The sequence below is a fragment of the Chelonia mydas genome, chromosome 3 (assembly GCF_015237465.2).
Source record: "Chelonia mydas isolate rCheMyd1 chromosome 3, rCheMyd1.pri.v2, whole genome shotgun sequence".
NCBI lineage: Eukaryota > Metazoa > Chordata > Testudines > Cheloniidae > Chelonia > Chelonia mydas.
In genome coordinates, this window is record NC_057851.1 from 102850376 (window position 1) to 102873018 (window position 22643).

Sequence of the window (22643 nt, forward strand, 5' to 3'; positions counted from 1 at the left end):
TCAACAAACAGGGGAATCTGGTGAATCTTTTATCAGAACTTTACATGCATTAGCAGAAAACTGTGATTTTGGGCCTGAGAATACAGCTGCTTTGAAAGATTTTATCTACGAGCTCTATGATCAGTTAAAAACAGAAAACCCTACGGGCAGCTATTCAGATAGCAAAGTATCTGAACTGGTCAAACAGCAAAATCAAGAGCTATTTGCCAGACCTGAAAGACAAGAAACTAGCTTACAAGCTGTAAAGAGGGCTAAAAGTAATTATCATAGGACCTCTGAGGCTAAGAGGGATATAGCCCAGGCTAAATACATACTTTTTAGACTAAATGCATAAGATATGGGAAAATTCATAGCCCAGGGATACATGTCCAGTCAAAGGTGCAATATGTAATAAATGCACAAAATATGGACGTTGTGCAGCAATTTGCTGCACTAAAGCAGTTAGGGTGTTGACTTATATTATAGGCAATCAAGAGCCATAGTTTCTGGGCTTTATCATGTGTGATGACACAGAGCCCACCTGGAGAGTGAAACTGGATATTCATGGAAAGACTATTGATTCAGCAGCAGACATGAGTCATATTATCAGAGGGGACTTACAATCACCTTCAGCACCTCCCAGAGCTGAAGTCACCTGACACATCTCTGACTAGCCCTGGAGGTATTCTGAACTGCACAGGCCAGTTCCCCACAGAAACAACATCCCCCCCCCCAAAAAAAAAGTTTTGCACTCAAAGTGCATGTGATCAAAGGATTAAAGACCAATGATCTTCTCAGCTTTTGTATGGCAGCCATGATGGGACTAGTGAGAAAGGTGGAAGAACTCAATGAAGTATTTGATGATACTGGAGTTTTAAAAGGAGATCCAGTAAAATAACTTTAAGAGGCAATGCTGAACCACATAGATGAAGTGAGCTGTAGCTCACGAAAGCTTATGCTCAATAAATTTGTTAGTCTCTAAGGTGCCACAAGTACTCCTTTTCTTTTTGCGAATACAGACTAACACGGCTGCTACTCTGAAACCTGTCACATAGAATAACAACTCTACCAGACAGGTCTTGGAAGAGACTAGCTGGAAATTTATGCTAATTCAGAGGCCATCATTAGCTGGTTGATAGTTTTCCAGGTATATAGAAATGTATTTGAAAGACATAATATGTCTTATTGTTATTGAGAAACTGATGTGCACTTTTGCTCATTTTGGTATTCCAGAACAACTAGTGACAGACAACGGACCACAATTCACCACCGCAGAATATAAGTAATTCCAACTGAAATATGATTTTGATCATATTACTAGCTGCCCACATTACTCACAAGCAAATGGAGAGTCTGAGAGAGCTGTTCAGACAACAGGAAGATCCATTCCTTGCTCTTCTGATTTACAGATCAATGCCTATATAATCCAGTACAACTCCTGATGGGAAGACCTCAGAACTACTGTTAGGTTCTTTTCCAAAGTCATATCTCCAAAGTGGCCAGACATGAAGGGAGTAGCCAAATCAGCTAAAAAGGAAAGAGCTTATAAACTCTTTTACAACAGAGGTAACTCAGAGAACTGCTGGGTGTAGAACATGATCGTGTTTTTGTCAAAGCTGAATGGAGAAAAAGGATGGAGAAATCTAGCTATTGTAAAGGGGGAAAAAAAACCCTCATGCCCAGATTATATGTGACTGAAACCAACATGGAGAGTTCAGCAGAAACTGTTGACAACTACAGTTTGTTGCTGAGAGATCACAATCAACAGAGTTATGTACCTGCAGATGGTAGGTACATAACAAGAAAAAAAAGACACAGATTCCAAACCAACCATGGCCAGTTGTTGCAACTATGGATAGCCAGATGATCGAGTTGTTACATGTTCAGGTTGTGTAATTAGAAAACCAGTATGATTCAGAGACACTTAACAGACTAATCCATATTGAACTTTAAAGACCGTGTCCTAGTGTACATTTTGTAAATGATTGGAATGTAAAACTTAAAGGGGGAGATATAGTGCAATATAAAGCTGCATTATAATGTTTTGCCACTAGGTGGTCTTGTGTGAAACATACTTTACCTGAGTTTGTAATAAGCCAGAGACTAGCAATGCATTAATCAGCGGTTCTCAAACTTTAGCAACCCGAGGACACCCATTTTGATTTAAAAATTTTCACAGACCCGCAAGCCCCCCTGCTCAGCCCCAGGCCCTGCCCCCACTCCACCCCTTCCCCCAAGGCTCCACCTCTTCCCACCCCTGTTTCACCCCTGCCCCTCTTCTTCCCCCTCCCCAGAGCACACCCGGTCCTAGCTCCCCCCGCCTTTCTCCTAGCTGGGGAACAGCTGTTCCCCAGCATGCAGGAGGCACTGGAAGGGAGGGGGAGGAGTTGATCAATGGGGCTGGTCACCCTGGACATGATTCCACTCCCTCCCACAAGCGTGTCCCATCCCCACTCCTCGCCCATCCTTCCAGTCCCTCCTTCACACTGCTGAACTGCTGTTTCCCGGTGTGCAGGAGGCACTGGAAGGGAGGGGAGGAGTTGAGGGAGAGAGGGGGACGGAGTTGATCAGCCAGGCCCGCAGACCACCTGGAGTACCTTCATGGACCCCCAGGGGTCCGCAGACCCCAGTTTGAGAAACGCTGATTTAAAGGATCTCATGGCAGGCACATCTGATGTATCTCTCTCTGTAAAGGAATCTCTGTAGCCTGGCCACATCTGGCACAAGAGTCTGAACTGTTAGCAGCAGTCCTGCAACTTACTGTGTACAAGAATTACATGACAGAAAGGGTGGCAACATCGATTAGCCACTTGAGTAGCTGCCCAGGGTTCCAGGCATGATTGTACAGCCCCTGCTGCCACCCTTGCTGCAATGGCCTCACTGCTATTGCTATTGGCATTAGAGAGATCAGAGCTAGTTCAGGTATGTCTACACAGTCTTCAGTCACACCTCTGATTGCAGTGTAAGCATACCCTGTGTGTCATTCACACAAAGGGCCCTTTGCACCACTCTGACAGTATAAATAAGGATTACAATTGGTGAAAATGTCATTTACACTCACCTAATGGCCCTTTTACAGAGCCAGAACTGGGTAAAGGGCCTTAATGTAAGCAGGAATGAGGCCTACGGTATATAATTGCATATTGTATACATTAATGTAAATAATCTTTTCAGTGTGATGTTTGAACAGCATAGTAACGTTTCTGAGCCTGCCCACACAGTATGGGGCATATATCCTGCTGTATAGTTTGAGAGGCCTCTTACTAACCTTGAGGGTTTTGTTGTGTCTCTGGAGCTCCCGGCAGAGACTCTCAAGTTTGCTTCGGGCAAGGATGGCTCTGCTGTGCTCACTCTGCAGCTGGTCCTTCTCTTTGATGATCTGCGCCTGTCTCTTCTGTAGATACTTCAGCTTTTTCTGCTCAGCACGATGTTCTTCCAGCTAAAGACACAGGGGCAAAATGTAGGTAAAAATAAAAATGCAGTATATTGAAAGGAAGGAAAAGAAAATGCGCTCTTTGGTTTTTAACTAAGTTCCTCCTCTTTCATAACTGTTTGGAGAGTTTTTTGTATTTATATCAGCACCTAGTGAAGAGAGGCAAACTACAGGCAGTAAAATCACAATCTGTACAATAGCCCAGTGAATGATGTGTTTGTGTGTGTGCGCGCGCATGTGGATGGGGGGAGCATGAAGGTAATTTTTAATATTCTGTCCTCCCGTTTCAACTCTTTCTTCTTCAGTCTGCCAGATCCAAGTTTGAATGTTTTTGTTCTGTTTTGCTGTTTAAAACCGGGGCAATCACTGGAGCCTTATGCAGTGGGAATTCTCATACCCTGTCATGAGGTAACTCAGTGATTACTCATTTTATACTGTGGCTTTGTGAGAAGTAGACCGGTCTTTCAGACAGACCTTGTTCACTTATCACTGCCAGAAAGCAACAAAACTCAAAAATTTACTAGATACCCAGCAGCTGTTGAAAGAAAAGCCCTTGGTAATCAAAAATGTAGCCTTTCTGTGGGTTTCTGCTGTCACTGGCAGTGCATTCTTTAGCGGTACAAATTCCTTTAGGTCACCAAAAAATAATATCATACTATATTGGCTGAAGTAAGTATTTGGTGTGAACTTCCAAATATTTGCCACAACTACTTTTTAGTGGTGCATTTGATCGTAGAATTACAACTGTACTTTTGATTGGTGCTGTTCATTACTGTGACAGGGTAATGAAGAAGGAGGGGATCCAGTGCACCTATGACTGCCCAGTTGTGCTGGAGCAGGGGTGGCCAACCTGTGGCTCCGGAGCTACATGCAGCTCTTCAGAAGTTAATATGCGACTCCGGGGCTGGAGCTACAGGCGACAACTTTCCAATGTGTTGGGGGAGGCTCACTGCTCAACCCCGGGCTCTGCCACAGGCCCTGCCCCCGCTCCACCCCTTCCTGCCCCCTTCCCTGAGCCTGCCATGCCCTCGCTTCTCCCCCCTCCTCCCCAGATCCTTGTGCATGCCATGAAACAGTTGATCGTGAGGTGCGGGGAGTGGGAGGCGCTGATCGGTGGGGCTGCCAGTGGGTGGGAGGCGATGGGAGCGGGGATCGGGGAGCTTATGGGGAGGCTGCTGATGTATTACTGTGGCTCTTTGGCAAGGTACATTGTTAAATTCTGGCTCTTTCTCAGGCTCAGGTTGACCACCCTTGTGCTAGAGAAAGTCACCTGGGCCTTATAAAAGAAGAATCTATGGCAGAGTGAAGCTGTAGAGAATTAGAAGGTTGCAGGAGAGTCTGAGATTTCAGGGACCAAATGACTCCAGCAAGGTAGGGCTGGGAGTGGCCTGCCAAAAATAGGGAAGAACCAGAAAGGCTTGGATCTTCTTTTGGGAAAAGGGGAGAAGCCCCAGGATTGAGTTTGTTTTGAGTTAGTCACCCCTGTATTCACACTCTACGCACTACTGCAATAATATTTATACAAAATATGCCTTATGAGGTATCATATGAAAGCTAATACAGCGGTTATTAGTATCACTGTAAAATGCCTGTGTTCGTGTTATATGTGAAGTTATGAATTCCCTCTGTATGATGTTGCTAAAATGTATTTGAACTAGACAAATCTGGGGAGTGGAGAAAGGCATTTTCTTTGCCTGGAAAAACCCTCTATGCTTCCATTCCGGTACAATCACAGACAGCTAGTAATTATAGTCAAGTGATCAGCCATTGGCATATTGGAGCCTGCAGGGACAGATCACTTTGCATTGTAGAAAGCATGAGCAGGGAAGAAACCAGGAGGGAACTTTCTCCATCAGACTCCATGGCACTTTTCCTCACAGCAGAGGCACTGGACTTTGGGAAGGATACATTTCAAAAGTTCACTGGTGTATAAAAGAGATGGGCAAAGAACCCCAAGTTATTTTTCACCCAAGAAGACAAGGGAACCAAGACTTTTGGATTTTGTGGGAGATCCTGACTAATGGGTTGGTCTGCCATCTTGCTGGAAGGAGCAAGGTAAGAGTCTTACCTTGAATCAAGACTGTAGTTTTGTTAAGACTTTGTCACTAGAAAGTGTTTTTCACTTTTATTTGCTTGTAACCATTTCTGACTTTATACCCTGTCTCTTTTTGATTAAATAAAATTAATTGTTTTACTTTTATTCTAAATCAACCCAGAGCTTGTTAGAATTGAAGTGATTGTCAACACTAGTTAAAGAAACAAACTGCTGTGCTTTTGTCTCTTTAAAGGAGCAACAGACCTTATTACTCTTCTGAGTGATCCAGGAGAGGGCTGGGCATTTCAGGACAGATGGTTTTGGGGAAATTTGGGAACTACTAGTCAAGTATTGGAGTCACTTGACTAGTAGTAACCAAGGCTGGTGGAGTCCTGAGCATGGCTGTGGTGTGACAAGTAGGCTGCTGGAGTCAGAGTTGCTGAACCAGGGCTGCTTAACTCACACAGACTCAGTACATGTTTGTATGCAGGGTTGGAGCGTCCAGATGGAGAGCTACAGCAGCAGAGCATTTTAAGGCACTCAGGGTTACAGGAGAAGCAACGACACAACCTCTCACTGATCTGAATTACAGCCCCGAACGTGACAAGATAACAAACAGCACGTGGAGCACTGCTTTCAGTGCTACACTTCTTTGTCCGTTCACAGTGCAATCGATCCCTGTGATAAAGAGTGGGGCTGTCCAACATCAATAGAAGTAGCAAAGTCCACAGTTTACTTCATGGAGCCCCTGACGTGTCTCCCTTTATGAGGTCAAAAGTATGCTTGGGGGGTAGGATGGTGATGGGTCTGTTTGTTTTTCTGGTAGGCACTGTGGAGTAGAAGGGGATATCTGAGTATGCCATTCTTAGGGTGGAAAGGCTTTGTCCAAGAACAATTATCTATGTCAGAAAATTAGACCCAAAAGGGAAATGTTTAAGGACTCTGGCCTGGTGGAGTTTAATTAAAGTGTTCAGGAATAAGGGAAACCGAGGCAGGGTGCTGTTGAAGCAACCTTGACCATGAGGGGCTCTTGAGAGGCACCTGATCCTGTTACAGTTAGAGGGAATTGCACATTCTACAATAAAGTAGACAATTCAATATTTGCACTGTGTTGGTCAGTTACATAAGTTACATGGTATTATTTATGTTCCCTGATGGTTGACATATGCAACTGACCAATACAGTGCTGATGTGAGTTGCGAATATTACAATAGAATATAAAACTTGAATTTTAGACTTTGTTGATTGGGTGATTTACGTAACTAATCTGTGAACAGAAACAATACCACATGATATGTGGCTAATTAAAGCAGTGGAAACTGATTTATCTATTCAACTATTAATTAATCTAAGTTTCAATATCCACAACTGGAATGCTCTACAGGCCAGGAATTATTCACTGAAGAAACTTGTGAATAACGTTCACCTCACAATCCCCTACCAAAAAAATACTCCTTGGACAAAGTCTTTCCACCATAAGAATGGTAGTTACCGATTCCCCTTTCTACTCCATAATACCTACCAGAAAAACAAACAAAATTACCACCCTACCCCAAGCAGACTTTTGACCCTATGAATGGAGAAGTGCCAGAGACTTCAAGAAGTCAGATAGGGTCTTTGCTGTTCTATTGATGCTACACAGCACCACTCTTCACCACAGGGATCATGTTGTGAACAAAGACATGTAGTACTGAAAGTATGTTCCACAAGTCGTTCACTTATCTTGCCATGTCTCTGTGAATAGTGTTGTCTGGTTTAAAAAAAGACACTGTGAATCACTATCTTATCAGCAATATCACAGAATGGCCTCTGAAACACTAAAACGGCATGACAAGGAGAGTTCACTAAGTGAAATGATATGTAGCTCAAACCAGAGGACAATCTTAATGAATATTGTTTTATACTTCCATTGCTTCAAATATATTTGCATCTTATGTCCAACTTTCACTATACATATTCATATTTTTATATATAGCCCCAAACTATGTTTACATATGATCAGACTGCACTTGCTGAAATACATTTTCTACCATTATAGAGAGTCACTAGCCTCTCTATAATTAAGGCTGAGACTTGTTTTCCTTTATAAGTCTGATTTTTGACCCACTTTCCCTCTCCTTTTAAAAATATAACAAATATTCTCTTTGCTTCAGATTTTGCATGTGTGACCTGTGCCCAGCAGATAATATTTTGTCCAAATCGTAGATGACTCAGTCAAGCTCTTTTTGAGACACTGGACTTAGAAAGAATTAGGTCTTAATCATGACTTGGAAATTCTTCTGCTTTTTTGCTACATCTTATAAAAACGGGTTGCCCTAGAAACTTGTATTTGAAAGTTCTTGAGAAGATGGTATTTATTTTGAAATTGAAGAAGAATCTTTGGGCAGTAACTCACTGGCAAATTAAGAATGACAGAATGGCCATCATATTCCAGTGGACTTGTAAAGGTTAACAAATGACAGTTGGAGACCTAAGCTTTCAGTAATGATATTACGAATAAAAAATGTTGCAATCATGGTCCCGCTGAAGTTAATGGCAAAACTCCTGTTGATGTTGGTGAGGCTAGGATTTCACGCTAAGGTTCTAGCCTTTTTTTCCAGATAGGGAGAGCCTTAAGAGTGTAAACTGACCACAAGGGAGTTTGGCACAATGCTTTGTGGGGAAAAATTAAGATAAAGCACACCCTGCTCCACTAATCCAAACCACCTTTACTGGTTGTGCTGGGCTAGAGCACAGCTGGTAGAGCAGAGTAAATAGCATAAGCATTTGTCAGCAAAACCTTTGGTTAATTTTGTTAATTTATTCACTTTAGCAATGTCATAAGAACAGAAGAACGGCCATACTGGGTCAGAACAGTGGTCCATCTAGCCCAGTATCCTGTTTTCCCACAGTGGCCAGTACCAGATGCTTCAAGGTAATGACTAGAACAGGACAATTGGTGAGTGATCCATCCCTTGCTGTCCAGTCCTAGCTTCTGGCGGTCAGAGGCACAAGGACACCTGGAGCATGGGGTTGCATCCCTGATCATCATGGCTAATGTATGTCAGAGTTATATCTCGAGAGGCAGCAGAGCATGAATGCTTTTGTGCTTCTCTTCTGATAGATTCTTCAAAGCCTCTCCTCTGCAGGGGCAGTTGGTGGTATGAGCCCATATTTTCAAGCTATGATTGACTGTAGTGGAGAGTAAATTATAGCAGGACCGGTCCTGCTTTAACTTATGCTGCAGCCATGAGGTCTCTGTAAGTATGTGCTTAAATCCCATCAAAGTCAGTATAAATCACCCAGGTTATTAAATTAGGGCATTACTTGAAAAGAGCACAGCTCAATTTTGTGATGTAGCATCACACACAACATCAGAGACACTTGTGTATAAAACCAATTATAAAGCCAATGTTCGGTGAGGCAAATTTTCAGGACTCTGCAAACTGTACAAATGCAGTGGTGTTTCCAAATGGAAGATATCAACAGGCTATGGCTGTGGAGTCCTTAGAGCACTTAGAAAAAAATCCTTAGCCCAAAAATAACACATCTTGCAAAGTATGAAAGAAACAAAGAAGGCTGGTGTGGGAACAGGGGTTTGGTGCGTTTGACAGTTCATTCCCATATTCTGTAGATATTTGGGGTTTTGTTTTTTTTTAAGTTTAACATTGACTCTGAATATTCTGGTTTTTACTCCTCCTCCCTCTTTTAAATAACTGAAGTCATATTACTTTTACTCTTAGAATCATAGAATCTCAGGGTTGGAAGGGACCTCACGAGGTCATCTAGTCCAACCCCCTGCTCAAAGCAGGACGAATCCCCAACTAAATCATCCTAGCCAGGGCTTTGTCAAGCCTGACCTTAAAAACTTCAAAGGAAGGAGATTCCACCACCTCTCTAGTTAATGCATTCCAGTGTTTCACCTCTCTCCTAGTGAAAAAGCTTTTCCTAATATCCAACCTAAACCTCCCCCACTGCAACTTGAGACCATTACTCCTTGTTCTGTCATCTGCTACCACTGAGAACAGTCTAGATCCATCCTCTTTGGAACCCCCTCTCAGGTAGTTGAAAGCAGGTATCAAACCCCTCTCATTCTTCTCTTCCGCAAACTAAACAATCCCAGTTCCCTTAGCTTCTCCTCATAAGTCATGTGTTCCAGTCCCCTAATCATTTTTGTTGTCCTCCGCTGGACGCTTTCCAATTTTTTCACATCCTTCTTGTAGTGTGGGTCCCAAAACTGGACACAGTACTCCAGATGAGGCCTCACCAATGTCGAATAGAGGGGGACGATCACGTCCCTCGATCTGCTGGCAATGCCCCTACTTATACCGCCAAAAATGCCATTGGCCTTCTTGGCAACAACGGCACACTGTTAACTAGTACCCAGCTTCTCGTCCACTGTAACCCCTAGATCCTTTTCTGCAGAACTGCTGCCTAGCCATTCAGTCCCTAGTCTGTAGCGGTGCATGGGATTCTTCCGTCCTAAGTGCAGGACTCTGCACTTGTCCTTGTTGAACCTCATCAGATTTCTTTTGGCCCAATCCTCTAATTTGTCTAGGTCCCTCTGTATCCTATCCCTACCCTCCAGCATATCTACCTCTCCTCCCAGTTTAGTGTCATCTGCAAACTTGCTAAGGTTCACTCCACACCATCCTCCAGATCATTAATGAAGATATTGAAGAAAACCAGCCCGAGGACATACCTTTGGGGCACTCCACTTGATACCAGCAGCCAACTAGACATGAAGCCATAAATCACTACCCATTGAGCCCGACAATCTATCCAGCTTTCTATCCACCTTGTAGTCCATTCATCCAGCCCATACTTCTTTAACTTGCTGGCAAGAATACTGTGGGAGACCATGTCAAAAGCTTTGCTAAAGTCAAGGAATAACAAGTCCACTACTTTCCCCTCATCCACAGAGCCAGTGATCTTGTCATAGAAGGCAATTAGATTAGTCAGGCATGACTTGCCCTTGGTGAATCCATGCTGACTGTTCCTGATCACTTTCCTCTCCTCTAAGTGCTTCAGAATTGATTCCTTGAGGATCTGCTCCATGATTTTTCCAGGGTCTGAGGTAAGGCTGACTGGCCTGTAGTTCCCCGGATCCTCCTTCTTCCCTTCCCTACATTAGCCTTTTTCCAGTCATCCGGGACCTCCCCTGATCGCCATGAGTTTTCAAAGATAATGGCCAATGGCTCTGCAATCACATCCGCCAACTCCTTTAGCACTCTCGGATGCAGCGCATGCAGCCCCATGGACTTGTGCTCCTCCAGCTTTTCTAAATAGTCCCGAACCACTTCTTTCTCCACAGAGGGCTGGTCACCTTCTCCCCATGCTGTGCTGCCTAGTACAGTAGTCTGGGAGCTGACCTTGTTCGTGAAGACAGAGGCAAAAAAAGCATTGAGTGTATTAGCTTTTTCCACATCCTCTGTCACTAGGTTGCCTCCCTCATTCAGTAAGGGGCCCACACTTTCCTTGACTTTCTTCTTGTAGCTAACATACCTGAAGAAACCCTTCTTGTTACTCTTAACATCTCTTGCTAGCTGCAACTCCAAGTGTGATTTGGCCTTCCTGATTTCACTCCTGCATGCCAGAGCAATATTTTTATATTCCTCCCTGGTCATTTGTCCAATCTTCCACTTCTTGTAAGCTTCTTTTTTGTGTTTAAGATCAGCAAGGATTTCACTGTTAAGCCAAGGTGGTCACCTCCTATATTTACTATTCTTTCTACACATCAGGATGGTTTGTCCCTGTAACCTCAATAAGGATTCTTTAAAATACAGCCAGCTCTCCTGGACTCCTTCCCCACTCATGTTATTCTCCCAGGAGATCTTGCCCATCAGTTCCCTAAGGGAGTCAAAGTCTGCTTTTCTGAAGTCCAGGGTCCGTATTCTGCTGCTCTCCTTTCTTCCCTGTGTCAGGATCCTGAACTCGACCATCTCATGGTCACTCCCTCCCAGGTTCTCATCCACTTTTGCTTCCCCTACTAATTCTTCCCGGTTTGTGAGCAGCAGGTCAAGAAGAGCTCTGCCCCTAGTTGGTTCCTCCAGCACTTGCACCAGGAAATTGTCCCCTACACTTTCCAAAAACTTCCTGGATTGTCTGTGGACCGCTATATTGCTCTCCCAGCAGATATCAGGGTGATTGAAGTCTCCCATGAGAACCAGGGCCTGCAGTCTAGTAACTTCCGTTAGTTGCCAGAAGAAAGCCTCGTCCACCTCATTCCCCTGGTCCGGTGGTCTATAGCAGACTCCCACCACGACATCACCCTTGTTGCTCACACTTCTAAACTTAATCCAGAGACTCTCAGGTTTTTCTGCAGTGTCATACCGGAGCTCTGAGCAGTCATACTGCTCTCTTACATACAATGCAACTCCCACACCTTTTCTGCCCTGTCTGTCCTTCCTGAACAGTTTATATCCATCCATGACAGTACTCCAGTCATGTGAGTTATCCCACCAAGTCTCTGTTATTCCAATCACATCATAATTCCTTGATTGTGCCAGGTCTTCCAGTTCTCCCTGCTTGTTTCCCAGGCTTCTTGCATTTGTGTATAGGCACTTGAGATAACTTGCTGATTGTCCCTCTTTCTCAGTATGAGGCAGGAGCCTTCCCCTCTCGCGCTCTCCTGCACGTGCTTCCTCCCGATATCGCACTTCCCCACTTACCTCAGGTCTTTGGTCTCCTTCCCCCGGTGAACCTAGTTTAAAGCCCTCCTCACTAGGTCAGCCAGCCTGCTTGTGAAGATGCTCTTCCCTCTCTTCGTTAGGTGGAGCCCATCTCTGCCTACCACTCCTCCTTCTTGGAACACCATCCCATGGTCAAAGAATCCAAAGCCTTCTCTCTGACACCACCTGCATAGCTCTTAAACTCTTAAACTACTCATAATTACAACTTAATTAGTTTTTAAAAGCTCTGTATATTATTATTGAGAAAATGATGCCTAAATTATCTCCACTCCTTTTAAAAGATCCTTAAAACCAGAGTATAATTTCCTGTTTAAAAATTATATATACATACACAAACACACACATAAATATCAGTCTCAAAAGAAAGGAAATGGAAAGTTAGGAATGTCAGTCATTCTTAGCTGTGGAGTGTCCATAGTAACACCCACTTCTGAAACCAGGGATTCCACTAATCTCAAGTGTGTGTTGGTTTGATAGTGCAAAGCCATGCTCAGTTTCTCAGTTTTCTTTTAATCTGTTTTAGGAAGCAAACAGTGCAGGAACCAATACACTGAGAAAATCATTGCCTGAGGAAGTCAGGCTGTCAAATGCGATAGGCTGTTAACTTTTATTGTTTTCTGGTTTTTAGAGAGCTGTTTAAAGTACAAACTTGACCTGCTCTCTGTTTCATCAAAACCCAAGACTTTTGGTTGGTGATGTAATTGGAATTCTTAACAGTGTTTTTCACAAACATTGGTTTTCCTAAGCACAGTGGATATTAGTAGGCAGGTTTCCAGTGTATGAAATAACTGATCCCTACAATTTTAAGGGTCACAAATCACAGGCCACCTTGCTGTTTGCGCACTTTTGTGTTATGATAAGCCAGTTTTCACAGAACTGCTGTTTCAGTTACACAAACAAAACTAGATGGATCTCTACCCATCTCGGTCACACCTCTTCTGATTCCTTATCCTTAATATTCTAGAGATGGATCTAAAGCCAACTCCCAGAAATGAACACCCCTGAACTTTGGAGAAGATTCTTTTCCAAACCTTGGTACTTCAGCATATCTCTAAATGTGCATGAGAAAAACGATTTAACAAAAGTTGCATTGAAGTGTTTGCAGCAGGCAGAGTTAAGAGAGAATGAAGACTAGTGTTCCCTGAAATTTTCTCTCTAAAGTGCTGTCCAGTAGCAAGTGCTGCCTATTTTACTACTGCACTCCATGTTCATGGTACATGATCACAGGTGTCACCAGGCAAATTCCTTGCACACTGTGGCAAATTTAGTCCACAACATTTTTATGGCTGATTTTTCTTGGTTCTTCATCAGGTCTCTTATCATCCTGCTCCTAAATCAATCAATGTACCTACCTAATTCTTCTTATTTTGTTGGTGCCCACACTGGGCCAAATGTAGCCAATAGAATTACACAGAAGATGAACTAGATCCTGATCCCACAATTAGTTCAGCATGGGAAGATCACTGCGTTCACATGGACCCAGTTTACTTATGTTGAAAATCAGCCCACACTGACTTAAATGGGGCTCTGTATGGGAGGGAGTGCAGAGGTGCTGCCTGCAGGGAGCTCACTGCAGGATCAGGCACTTGGATGGTAGCTATAGGACCCACTTCTCTCCTGTCTGGGAGCTTGTGTAGTAATTTACACATGTGAAGTGTGGGTATAAAACCCTACCAAATCAGAGTGGTAGTGTTGTCCATTCACTTTGCACTGGTGCTAATAATACATGGAGCAGGGCAAAGGAGAATCAGGCCCCTAGTGGTTTTACAACCACTTTGAAAAGATGTAAATAATTACACGAGGTGCAAGTAGGGAACAAGCCTGCCACCTGTATATTTGTGTCAAAGATACTTTACTTAGCTTTCCCTATGTTACAAGCGATATTGGCCCCAGGCCTGATATCAGTTCTACCCAGTTACATCCAGAATAGAAAATCAGTGGAGCTACTCTGGTGTATATGAGATAAGATTCTGACCTAAACTATGTGCTCAGAATCTTCTTGTGAAAGTTGCTTGCGTGATGAGGGGGCAGGCAAATCTTGAGAAATGAAGAGGAGAGAATACATGGAATTAGAAACAACTGTTCTGGTCCTTGGTAAATAAGCTTATACCTATAGTATAAAAAAATAATATTTAGTCTTCTTTAAAAAGGACTAGGTATAGTAGGAAATATGCAAATTTAATAAGGAGAAAATCCTTTTTCAGCTGCAGTAGATGTTAATTCTTTATCATGGCTGTAGCCTCACAGCTGGTTGGCAAAATGCATGTCTTCAATTCGGCTGCACTTTACCAAAAGGTTTGGTACATATTTCATTTAAACTGCCAGTGTTCTGCCTCATCAACTCTCCATCTCTTTTCAGTTCTCCTCTGAAAATATATCTTTTGGTCCTTGCCCTTTAGTTTTTCTTCTTCTTCGGCTATGATTTATTATTTAACCCTGAAAAGTGTTTTGAGACACAGTTTGTATAAAAGACTTTATACAGAATAAAGTCAGAGCATATTGCATTGCACATCTTGTTTATCGCTTCAGGTATAGATTATTTTTTCTCACATAAGTCAACAAATACTATACTAACCATCTCAGCATACTTCCTAAATAACATGTCCAGCTTCTCTTCTGGCGTACTCAGCTTGCTCAAGCTTTGCATCAGCAGCGTGGCTTCCTTCCCTTAAAAAAAAGAAACAGAGGATTGATGAGACAGCAGTTAGTATATGGTATGCTGTTAGGAAATAGGCTGTTTGATGTGTTAATCTAAAAGAATCAGTTTGAAATGAAACCTCTTGGTATGAGAGGAATAATTTTCACCTTGTTTGTTTTTGTTTTTTTTAAAGAAAGACATGAACAGAGCCTGCTGATCACAAACATTTCTAGAACTTGATCCCATTCTAGAACTTGGTCCTGAACAGTTTTCTAGCTATAGGTGTAGATTTTTCAAAAGCACACTTAGGTGCCTAAATTCCATTGACAGTCGATGGGAGTTAATTGCCTTTGAAAATCTGCCGGGATCCTAGTTTTCTATAATACAAAAACCAAAATTCTCCAATAAGAAACCATAAAAATCTGCATTTTTCTAGAATTAAAATGAAAAGCTGAACTTTAGTTTTCCTAGCAACAATATATATAGGTATCAGTTAAACACAATGTTTTATTGATATATTTATGTTTAAGAGTTTGAAGCCTACCAGTGCCATCAATCATTATAATAAAATAAAATTAATAGAATGATCCAGTCAGTGTTTCTTCACTGTTGTCACTTGCCCTGCTGTTTCAGCCTCTTGTTTTCATTTCTTTTCATTGATTGCTTAGCGCTTTCCATGTGTCCTACAATTATCTGCCTTTTAACATAATATACAGCCGTGCTGCATAAAGTTCAGAAGAGCCCATTACCATCCACATGAAATTTGTCCTTGCCAAACTCAGTGACATGATTTAGGGTGATTTTTAATGTTTTTGGCATCCTTTCTTACCCACGTCTGGAAGCTGAAGTGAAATTTGAGACTCACTAAAGCACGAACGCCCTATATGCAACGGAGTAACCTTTATTCGCGGAAGCAGTTTATTGGAGTACGTTTAGCTGTGTAAATTTAAAGCGCATTCAAAAATCAACCACAAGGTGGGGAGGTTGCACGCATTGAATAAATGACATTGGTATTTTCAATAAAATTTAGAATCATAGAATCATAGAATATCAGGGTTGGAAGGGACCCCAGAAGGTCATCTAGTCCAACCCCCTGCTCAAAGCAGGACCAAGTCCCAGTTAAATCATCCCAGTTAATAGTTAATATTTTTTATTTTTTCACAAACTTTAAAACCTAAAGATCCTCCTGTAAAAACCCCAATTCTGCATTTTTCTGCATTTTTTCCATGGCAAACGAATTTCTAGGATCCCTGCTCATGAACAATTTTTATTCAATACTTTTTAGTAAAGTGATTGGGTTATATGCACAGTACTACCCTAGAGATTTCTGGGCCAGAGTCTTTGTATGGTGCAAAAGGGCTGGATTCTGGCTGTAACATATAAGAATTCCCTCAGCAGGTAGATACTCTTAGCTGGTGCTGTGTCATCCTCTTTGCCTAGTATAGGGGGCATGCTGGTGCTGGGAAAGCTCATGCTGGGGGCCTGCTGAAGTGAGGGAGGGACAGGGTAGGGTTGTACGCCATTATGCTGATCATCTGTGACCACGTGCCATTAGCATAGATGGAAGCAGCCCCCAGGCTACTCTATCGAGGACCAGTGCAGACTTGCCCATGCATTCAGGTAGCCACATCTGGCTCCCTGACCCCATGTGGAATCTCGGATGCAAGAGAGAATCTGGCCCTATATCTTTAATGCACTGTACATACATTGCCAGACTTAAACCCACACCCACCCTTGAGGTGGACAATTAAATACTTTATACCCACCTTTGTAACACCAATATTCTGGTATTGTTTGGGGACAATTTTGACCATTGGTATAAATTAGAGCAGCATTAGTGCTGCTCTAACTTACATCCAGCCTGCAAAAGGTCCCTTCGGGGTTGTGTGCAGTTGAGCATAGTTGGAGCATAGTATGCTGTGGTCATGGCCTCTTCTGTTCCCACAATACTCTTCCTATTCCATAGGCTGCGAGGGGAGCTAAGTTACCAGCTTTACACCAGCTGGATACCTTTTTAACTCCGGGTGTACTCCTTGTAGGAAAAGTCCACTGTTTTCGCCCTCATACACCACGATAGCAGCCATGACCCTTTGCATGCAAATTAGGTGCAAGTGGACAACTCTGATCTGATAGTGCTTTACACTCACTTTGCACAGGTATTCTCAATCTCATGTGCATGCAGTCACAACTGGCAATCACATTCTTTATTGGTTGTGTTGATGGTTTTGTTATGGACTGACATTGGATTTGAATTCCTGGGAAGCTCAGAGACTTGAGGACAAGCTATGTCTCTATAAGCTGAGGGTGGATGGGTATGTCTATGATATACTGGCTAAATTGTTATGTGATTATACTGCTCTCTAGTGGCTGGCCCACAGAAATCTAAAAGCCATGATAGTAGGAAGAACTAGCAGAGACTTTTGTTTAGCTCAAATAATAGAACCCTGTGTCTTGGAACTGAGGGTCCTGATTTCTATGCCCAGGGAGTTGTCTGCATATATGTAATACATGGATTTGTTACATATTTTTGCATCAATTCCAAAAGCTTATTGGGTAAAACATCACACAGAAATCTGCATGCCTTGCAGTTTGACTTTGCAACTGGTTCTGCAATTTTTCTCATGACCAATCCTCATAGTGTTGCAACAAACACTTTATCATTATTATTGATAAGCTGTTTCAAAGAAGTTGGGGAGGAGAGATTTGTTGAAGTATAAGCTAATGATCAGATTTTCCTTTTCTGAAGGTACACCTAATAGGAGAGGGAGATTTTTGGTAGCCCAGAGCCCAGTAACATGCCTGGACCACTGCCTGCAGCTGGAATATCAATTGTTATGCTCATTGCTGAAAACAGCTAGAAAGGCTGTTTCTGAGACCTTAGCACAACTAACTGACCAGAAGGGCAGAGGGAAGTGAGTGACCACGAGGAGTAAAGATGGCCCTGTGCCATCCTGACTTGAGCTTTTTGCTGAAGCAAGACGGAAAGTCTGGCAATAGTTAACTATGGTTATGTGAAATACAGCTGGTTAACTGTTGGAAAATTCCCTGCCTGACAGGCTGGAGAACTCCACACTTAACTTCTGCTCAACAGGTTTTTTGATGAACAAGCCATGGTAATTCTAACAAACTGGGTATAAAAAAAGGAAGCAATCTGAGCTCAGTGGACACTTGTTCACTTGGGACACTTTGGACATTTCTTGGACACCTCTCAAGTTCCCCTGCAGATGGAAGGTGGGCCACTGGAAGTCTACAGATATCCACTGAAGACCTTCAACCCTCAATCTGGGGTTAATTTGGGGTGCTCTGCTAACCTGTGTAAGTGCTGGAGACTAAATAAAGTAGAAGCTTTGAGTGAAAGCACTTTTGTTTGCCTGCTTGCATCAACAATCTATCGGCCAGACGTTCCGTGTCCCCACTGATTTATTGCCTGCCACTGCCTCGCAAAGAGTAAAGTTACCGAGAACTTTGGATTCAGCAAAACCCCGGGTAACACCTCTCTCCCCAGCATATTCTCCAACCCACAACTTCCAAACTGCATTGACTAGGAGAAAAAAGTGCTAGTTGGGTGGCACAATATTGTATAATATTCTCCTGAGTGTCCGTGTCATTAAAAGGCTCAACATCTGATGCAGCCTAAACTTATTTCTTGGATAATTATGTAAAACCTATGTAACTAGATAAAGTTTGCAACAACAGTCACACTTCTCCACACGTTTCAGAGTAACAGCCGTGTTAGTCTGTATTCGCAAAAAGAAAAGGAGTACTTGTGGCACCTTAGAGACTAACCAGTTTGAGCGTAAGCTTTCGTGAGCTACAGCTCACTTCATCGGATGCATACTGTGGAAAGTGTAGAAGATCTTTTTATACACATAAAGCATGAAAAAATACCTCCCCCCACCCCACTCTCCTGCTGATAATAGCTTATCTAAAGTGATCACTCTCCTTACAATGTGCATGATAATCAAGTTGGGCCATTTCCAGCACAAATCCAGATTTTCTCCCCCCCCCCCCCCCCCCCCCCCACACACACACAAACCCACTTCTCCACACGTAACCAGAAAATTCTTACTATCAATGACCAATAGAGATTTAATGTGGGACTCAACATAGATCAGAGTGTTTCTTTTTTCTGTTTTAAGCAATGACTCATAGAAGGGCTGCATTTCAGTTACATAAATACTTGCCTAGCCCTTTCAGGATTTTCTTTTCCAGTTTTTGCTCCTTATTTATGCTGGATTCCTTTGCTCCCGAGGCATCCCCGGTAGCTATCTGCTCTTTCTCGCTCTCGTCATTTGCATCGTCATAGTCTCCGTCCTCGTTATTGAATGATTCTCCCTTCTCAGACCTGTCAGTTCCTTTAGCAGCTCTCTCTTTCTCCACTAGACTAGCAGCAGACCCATAGGTTTTAATAATGTCCTCCAGCTGTCGGCTCAGCTCTTCAGATATGTCACAAACTGTTGTTTCAGGCTGAACACTTGTTTCATTCTCTGGGGGCTGGGGTGTGGGAGAGGATTTCTCACAGTCTTGTTTCTCAAGGCCATTCTGATTAGGTGATGTTGAAGTGCTATTTGCAGGAGGGAGTGCTTGGTGTTCAGGTTTGAGATCAGTGGACTGGTTATTCTCCATACTTGGTGTAGTACCTAGTAGCACACAAATGTAAGTTTAACATTAACAAATTAATGTAGCCATCTAATAGTACACAAATATCACACAACACACTAGTGGTTTTGTGTAGGTTACAGGGGAATGTGCTTTTCTGTTACTTCATAAATATGTTATGTAAAAAACTTTAGCATCTGAGGCAATTTATCCCCAGTGAAAAAAAGCAAATTTTATACATTAAAAATGGAAAATGCCCACATAAAACTAACATTAAAAAAATCCTTATCCCCATTGCCAGTGATACCACAGATGATTAAACCAGATATTATCTAATTTACTGTGCTTTCTGAGTGTACTGTATGCCACTTGTTTTATTTCTTGCATTTCTTCCCCAGCTGACTGCGGCAGCTTCACTTTACACCAGAGGTTCCCAAACTGTGGGGTGCCCCTCTGGGGGTGGGGCAAGGAGGAACATTCGGGATGGTGCAGCGGGGCCCAGGCCATCCCCCAAGGGGGGGCAGGGAGGGAGCGCCACCCAGCCCTGCTCCCAGCTCTGCTCTGGCCCCGCCCCTGGCCTTGGCCCCTCACCACAGCCCAGCTGTGGCTCCGTACCCAGCTCCGTTTCCGGCCCTGGCCCCACCCCCAGCCTTGGGCCCTGGCCATGGCTCCATTCCTGGCTCCGGGGTCGGGTGGGGGACACGCACAGGATTAAGGGGGGGGGCATGATCCTGAAAAGTTAGGGGACCATTGCTTTAGACTTTAACCAGTTTCACTTTCTAGTTCAGACTCATTGTGGCACAATGTGTCGTACCTTCAGTTAGCAACACTGAAGAGAAATATTTAAATCTAAAACTGCTATGTAACTGTACAGCATCTAGTATGGTGGGGCCCATCGGCACTACCACAATAAACCAAATAATTAATAACAAAATAAACTTCCGCAAAATGCTATTCTCATATTTAATTAGTACTGCTAACTGTGTGCTTGGCACTGTACAAAACATATAAAAAGACAGAATCCCAGCATCATAACATTATTTCATGATGCTTCACTGGTTACGCAAGAGATGAATCTGGTACACTCTGTGTTGCCCTCCTCTTTGTAAAGCTAAACAAATAAAACCCATAATATTTCTCATCCACAGTCACTAGTTAAATTATGCTGTGCGTTAGTCCTCCTTTATGTTCCCCAAATCCTGAGGTCTGGACTCTGCTTGAAGGCTGCTCTAACTTCAACAGGAGCCTGGGACCATTCTAGCAACAGGGGTCACTGGGGCATAAAGATGTCTTGGCCACGCCCTGAAGGCTGGGGTCCTGGAGGGGGTGTGGTGTAAGAGCTAATACTTTGAGTCTATGCCATTCAGAGATACAGTTTAAACAAGGGAAATCCTCAGGGAATAAGCTGAGTTGACTTTACTGCTACTTTGCACTCCTGAAGTGGTGCAAACCGGTAGGATTAGATCCCAGAATTGGTTCCTGATACTAGAACTAGTTCACACTGCCCTTGGATTTCTCTCTTTCAGTCTTGTCATATGTCTTATTTGTTGTTGTCACCTTTAGTGATAGCACAGGTCACACATCTGGTAAGACATAAAGCCCCAGAGTGTCTAGTAAATAAGAATTCTTTGTCTGCTTTTAATCCAATATGTCAGATCAATGCTGTCTTATCCTGGGAAGATGAGCTTGCTTTCACAATAAATAGGGCCCTATCAAATTCATGGTTCATTTTGTTCAATTTCATGGCCCCAGGTCTTAAAATTGATCAGTTTCATGATTTCAGATGTTTACATCTGAAATTTCAGGGTGTTGTAACCATGGGGGTCCTAATTCAAAAGAGAATTGGGGTGGGGGCAAAACTGTTGTGGGGGGGTTTCCTGGATTGCCATATTAACTTCTGTGCTGCAGTTGCAGAGTTTCCCGCAGCTGGAGGAGGCTCCCAGAGGTGGAGGTAGGTCCGATCTCCCCAGTGCTGCAGGGAATGCCCCAACTGGGGGCTCCTAGCTGCTACTCAGGGCCAGTGGTGGATTAACGCATGGGCCCATGGGGCCCGTACCCAGGGGCCCCAGACAACTTGAAAAATGGGTGCCCCAGCCCTGGCAGGAGCCACGGGGTGGAAGCCCTGAGCCCAGGCAGGAGGGGGAATGGGAGTCCCAAACCATGGCAGGAGCTGCAGGCGGCGGCAACAACCCCCAGCCTGTGTGCCCTGACCCTGGGCAGGAGCTGCAGGGGGCGGGGGGTGTATGTGGCAGCCCCGAGCCCTGGCTGGAGCCTGGGTGGCCCCCCAGCCTTGGTAGGAGCTGTGGTGGTGTGGGGGGGAAGAGCAGCTCCGAACTGCAGCAGGAGCTGCAGGTGGCGGCAGCTGACCCCAGCCCAGGTGCCCCAAGCCACAGCAAGAGCTGCGGGGGGCGGCAGCCCAGAGCCCAGCTCCATTGCTGTTGCAGCGCAGAAATCAGGGCAGTACACCCTCACTGCTGTGCCTGCCTGTGCAGGTGGGTCTGATCTCCCTCTGATAACAGCCGTGCAGGGGAAGGACAAGTCCAGTCCCTCCCCAGCCCGGCTGATTTCGGAGAGATCAGATTTCATGGGGAAGAGCTTATTTCGCAGTCCGTGACATGTTTTTCATGGCTGTGAAATTGGTAGGGCCCTCACAATAAAGCAATATGACAAAACTGAGAAATGGTTTAAAGAAGAAATTTAGTTTTGCTCCCTGATCAATTGCTCTGTACTCTCTGCAGCGTCCAAGTTGCTGCTGTTTTAAAAGACAGTGTATGATGAGAGATGTGCAATGTATTTGTAATACATGACTCTGCATATCAAACTGCTACCAGTCAAATTGATCTTGGGTATTAAATGTTAATATTCAGAAGTCCGGCTACTTACAGATAAGAGAGTCAACCTTCTATAGCCTATCACGTCCTCCAGCAATTAATTGTGGGCATAACACTGGGAATCTTTGGGGGAAGACCCTTCAAAATGTTGGCCTACAGACTTGTTCCTACAGTCCTTGCATAGGCAAAACTCTTATTGGCTTTAGTGGGAATAAAAAAGGGAAGGAGGATCCTGGGAACTACAGCCCAGTCAGCCTCACCTTAGTCCCTGGAAAAATCATGGAGTAGGTCCTCAAGGGATCAATTCTGAAGCACTTAGAGGAGAGGAAAGTGATCAGGAACAGTCAGCATGGATTCATCAAGGGCAAGTCATGCCTGACTAATCTAATTGCCTTCTATGACGAGATCACTGGCTTTGTGGATGAGGGGAAAGCAGTGGACGTGTTATTCCTTGACT

The 22643-nt window shown here is 43.7% G+C and overlaps 1 protein-coding gene across 1 annotated transcript in view; it reads right to left on the bottom strand.

Annotated features, from left to right (window-relative positions):
- The window catches only part of TXLNB (taxilin beta), a 63947-nt gene that overhangs the window by 36019 nt on the left and 5285 nt on the right, over window positions 1-22643 (bottom strand). Inside the window, exons 2-4 of the mRNA XM_007058084.4 lie at window positions 18941-19396; window positions 14694-14785; window positions 3248-3418 (exon numbers count right to left, since the gene is read on the bottom strand). Coding sequence (XP_007058146.2) covers window positions 3248-3418; window positions 14694-14785; window positions 18941-19382 — 705 coding nt within the window. The 5' untranslated portion in view covers window positions 19383-19396. The remainder of the gene's footprint in view (window positions 1-3247; window positions 3419-14693; window positions 14786-18940; window positions 19397-22643) is intronic.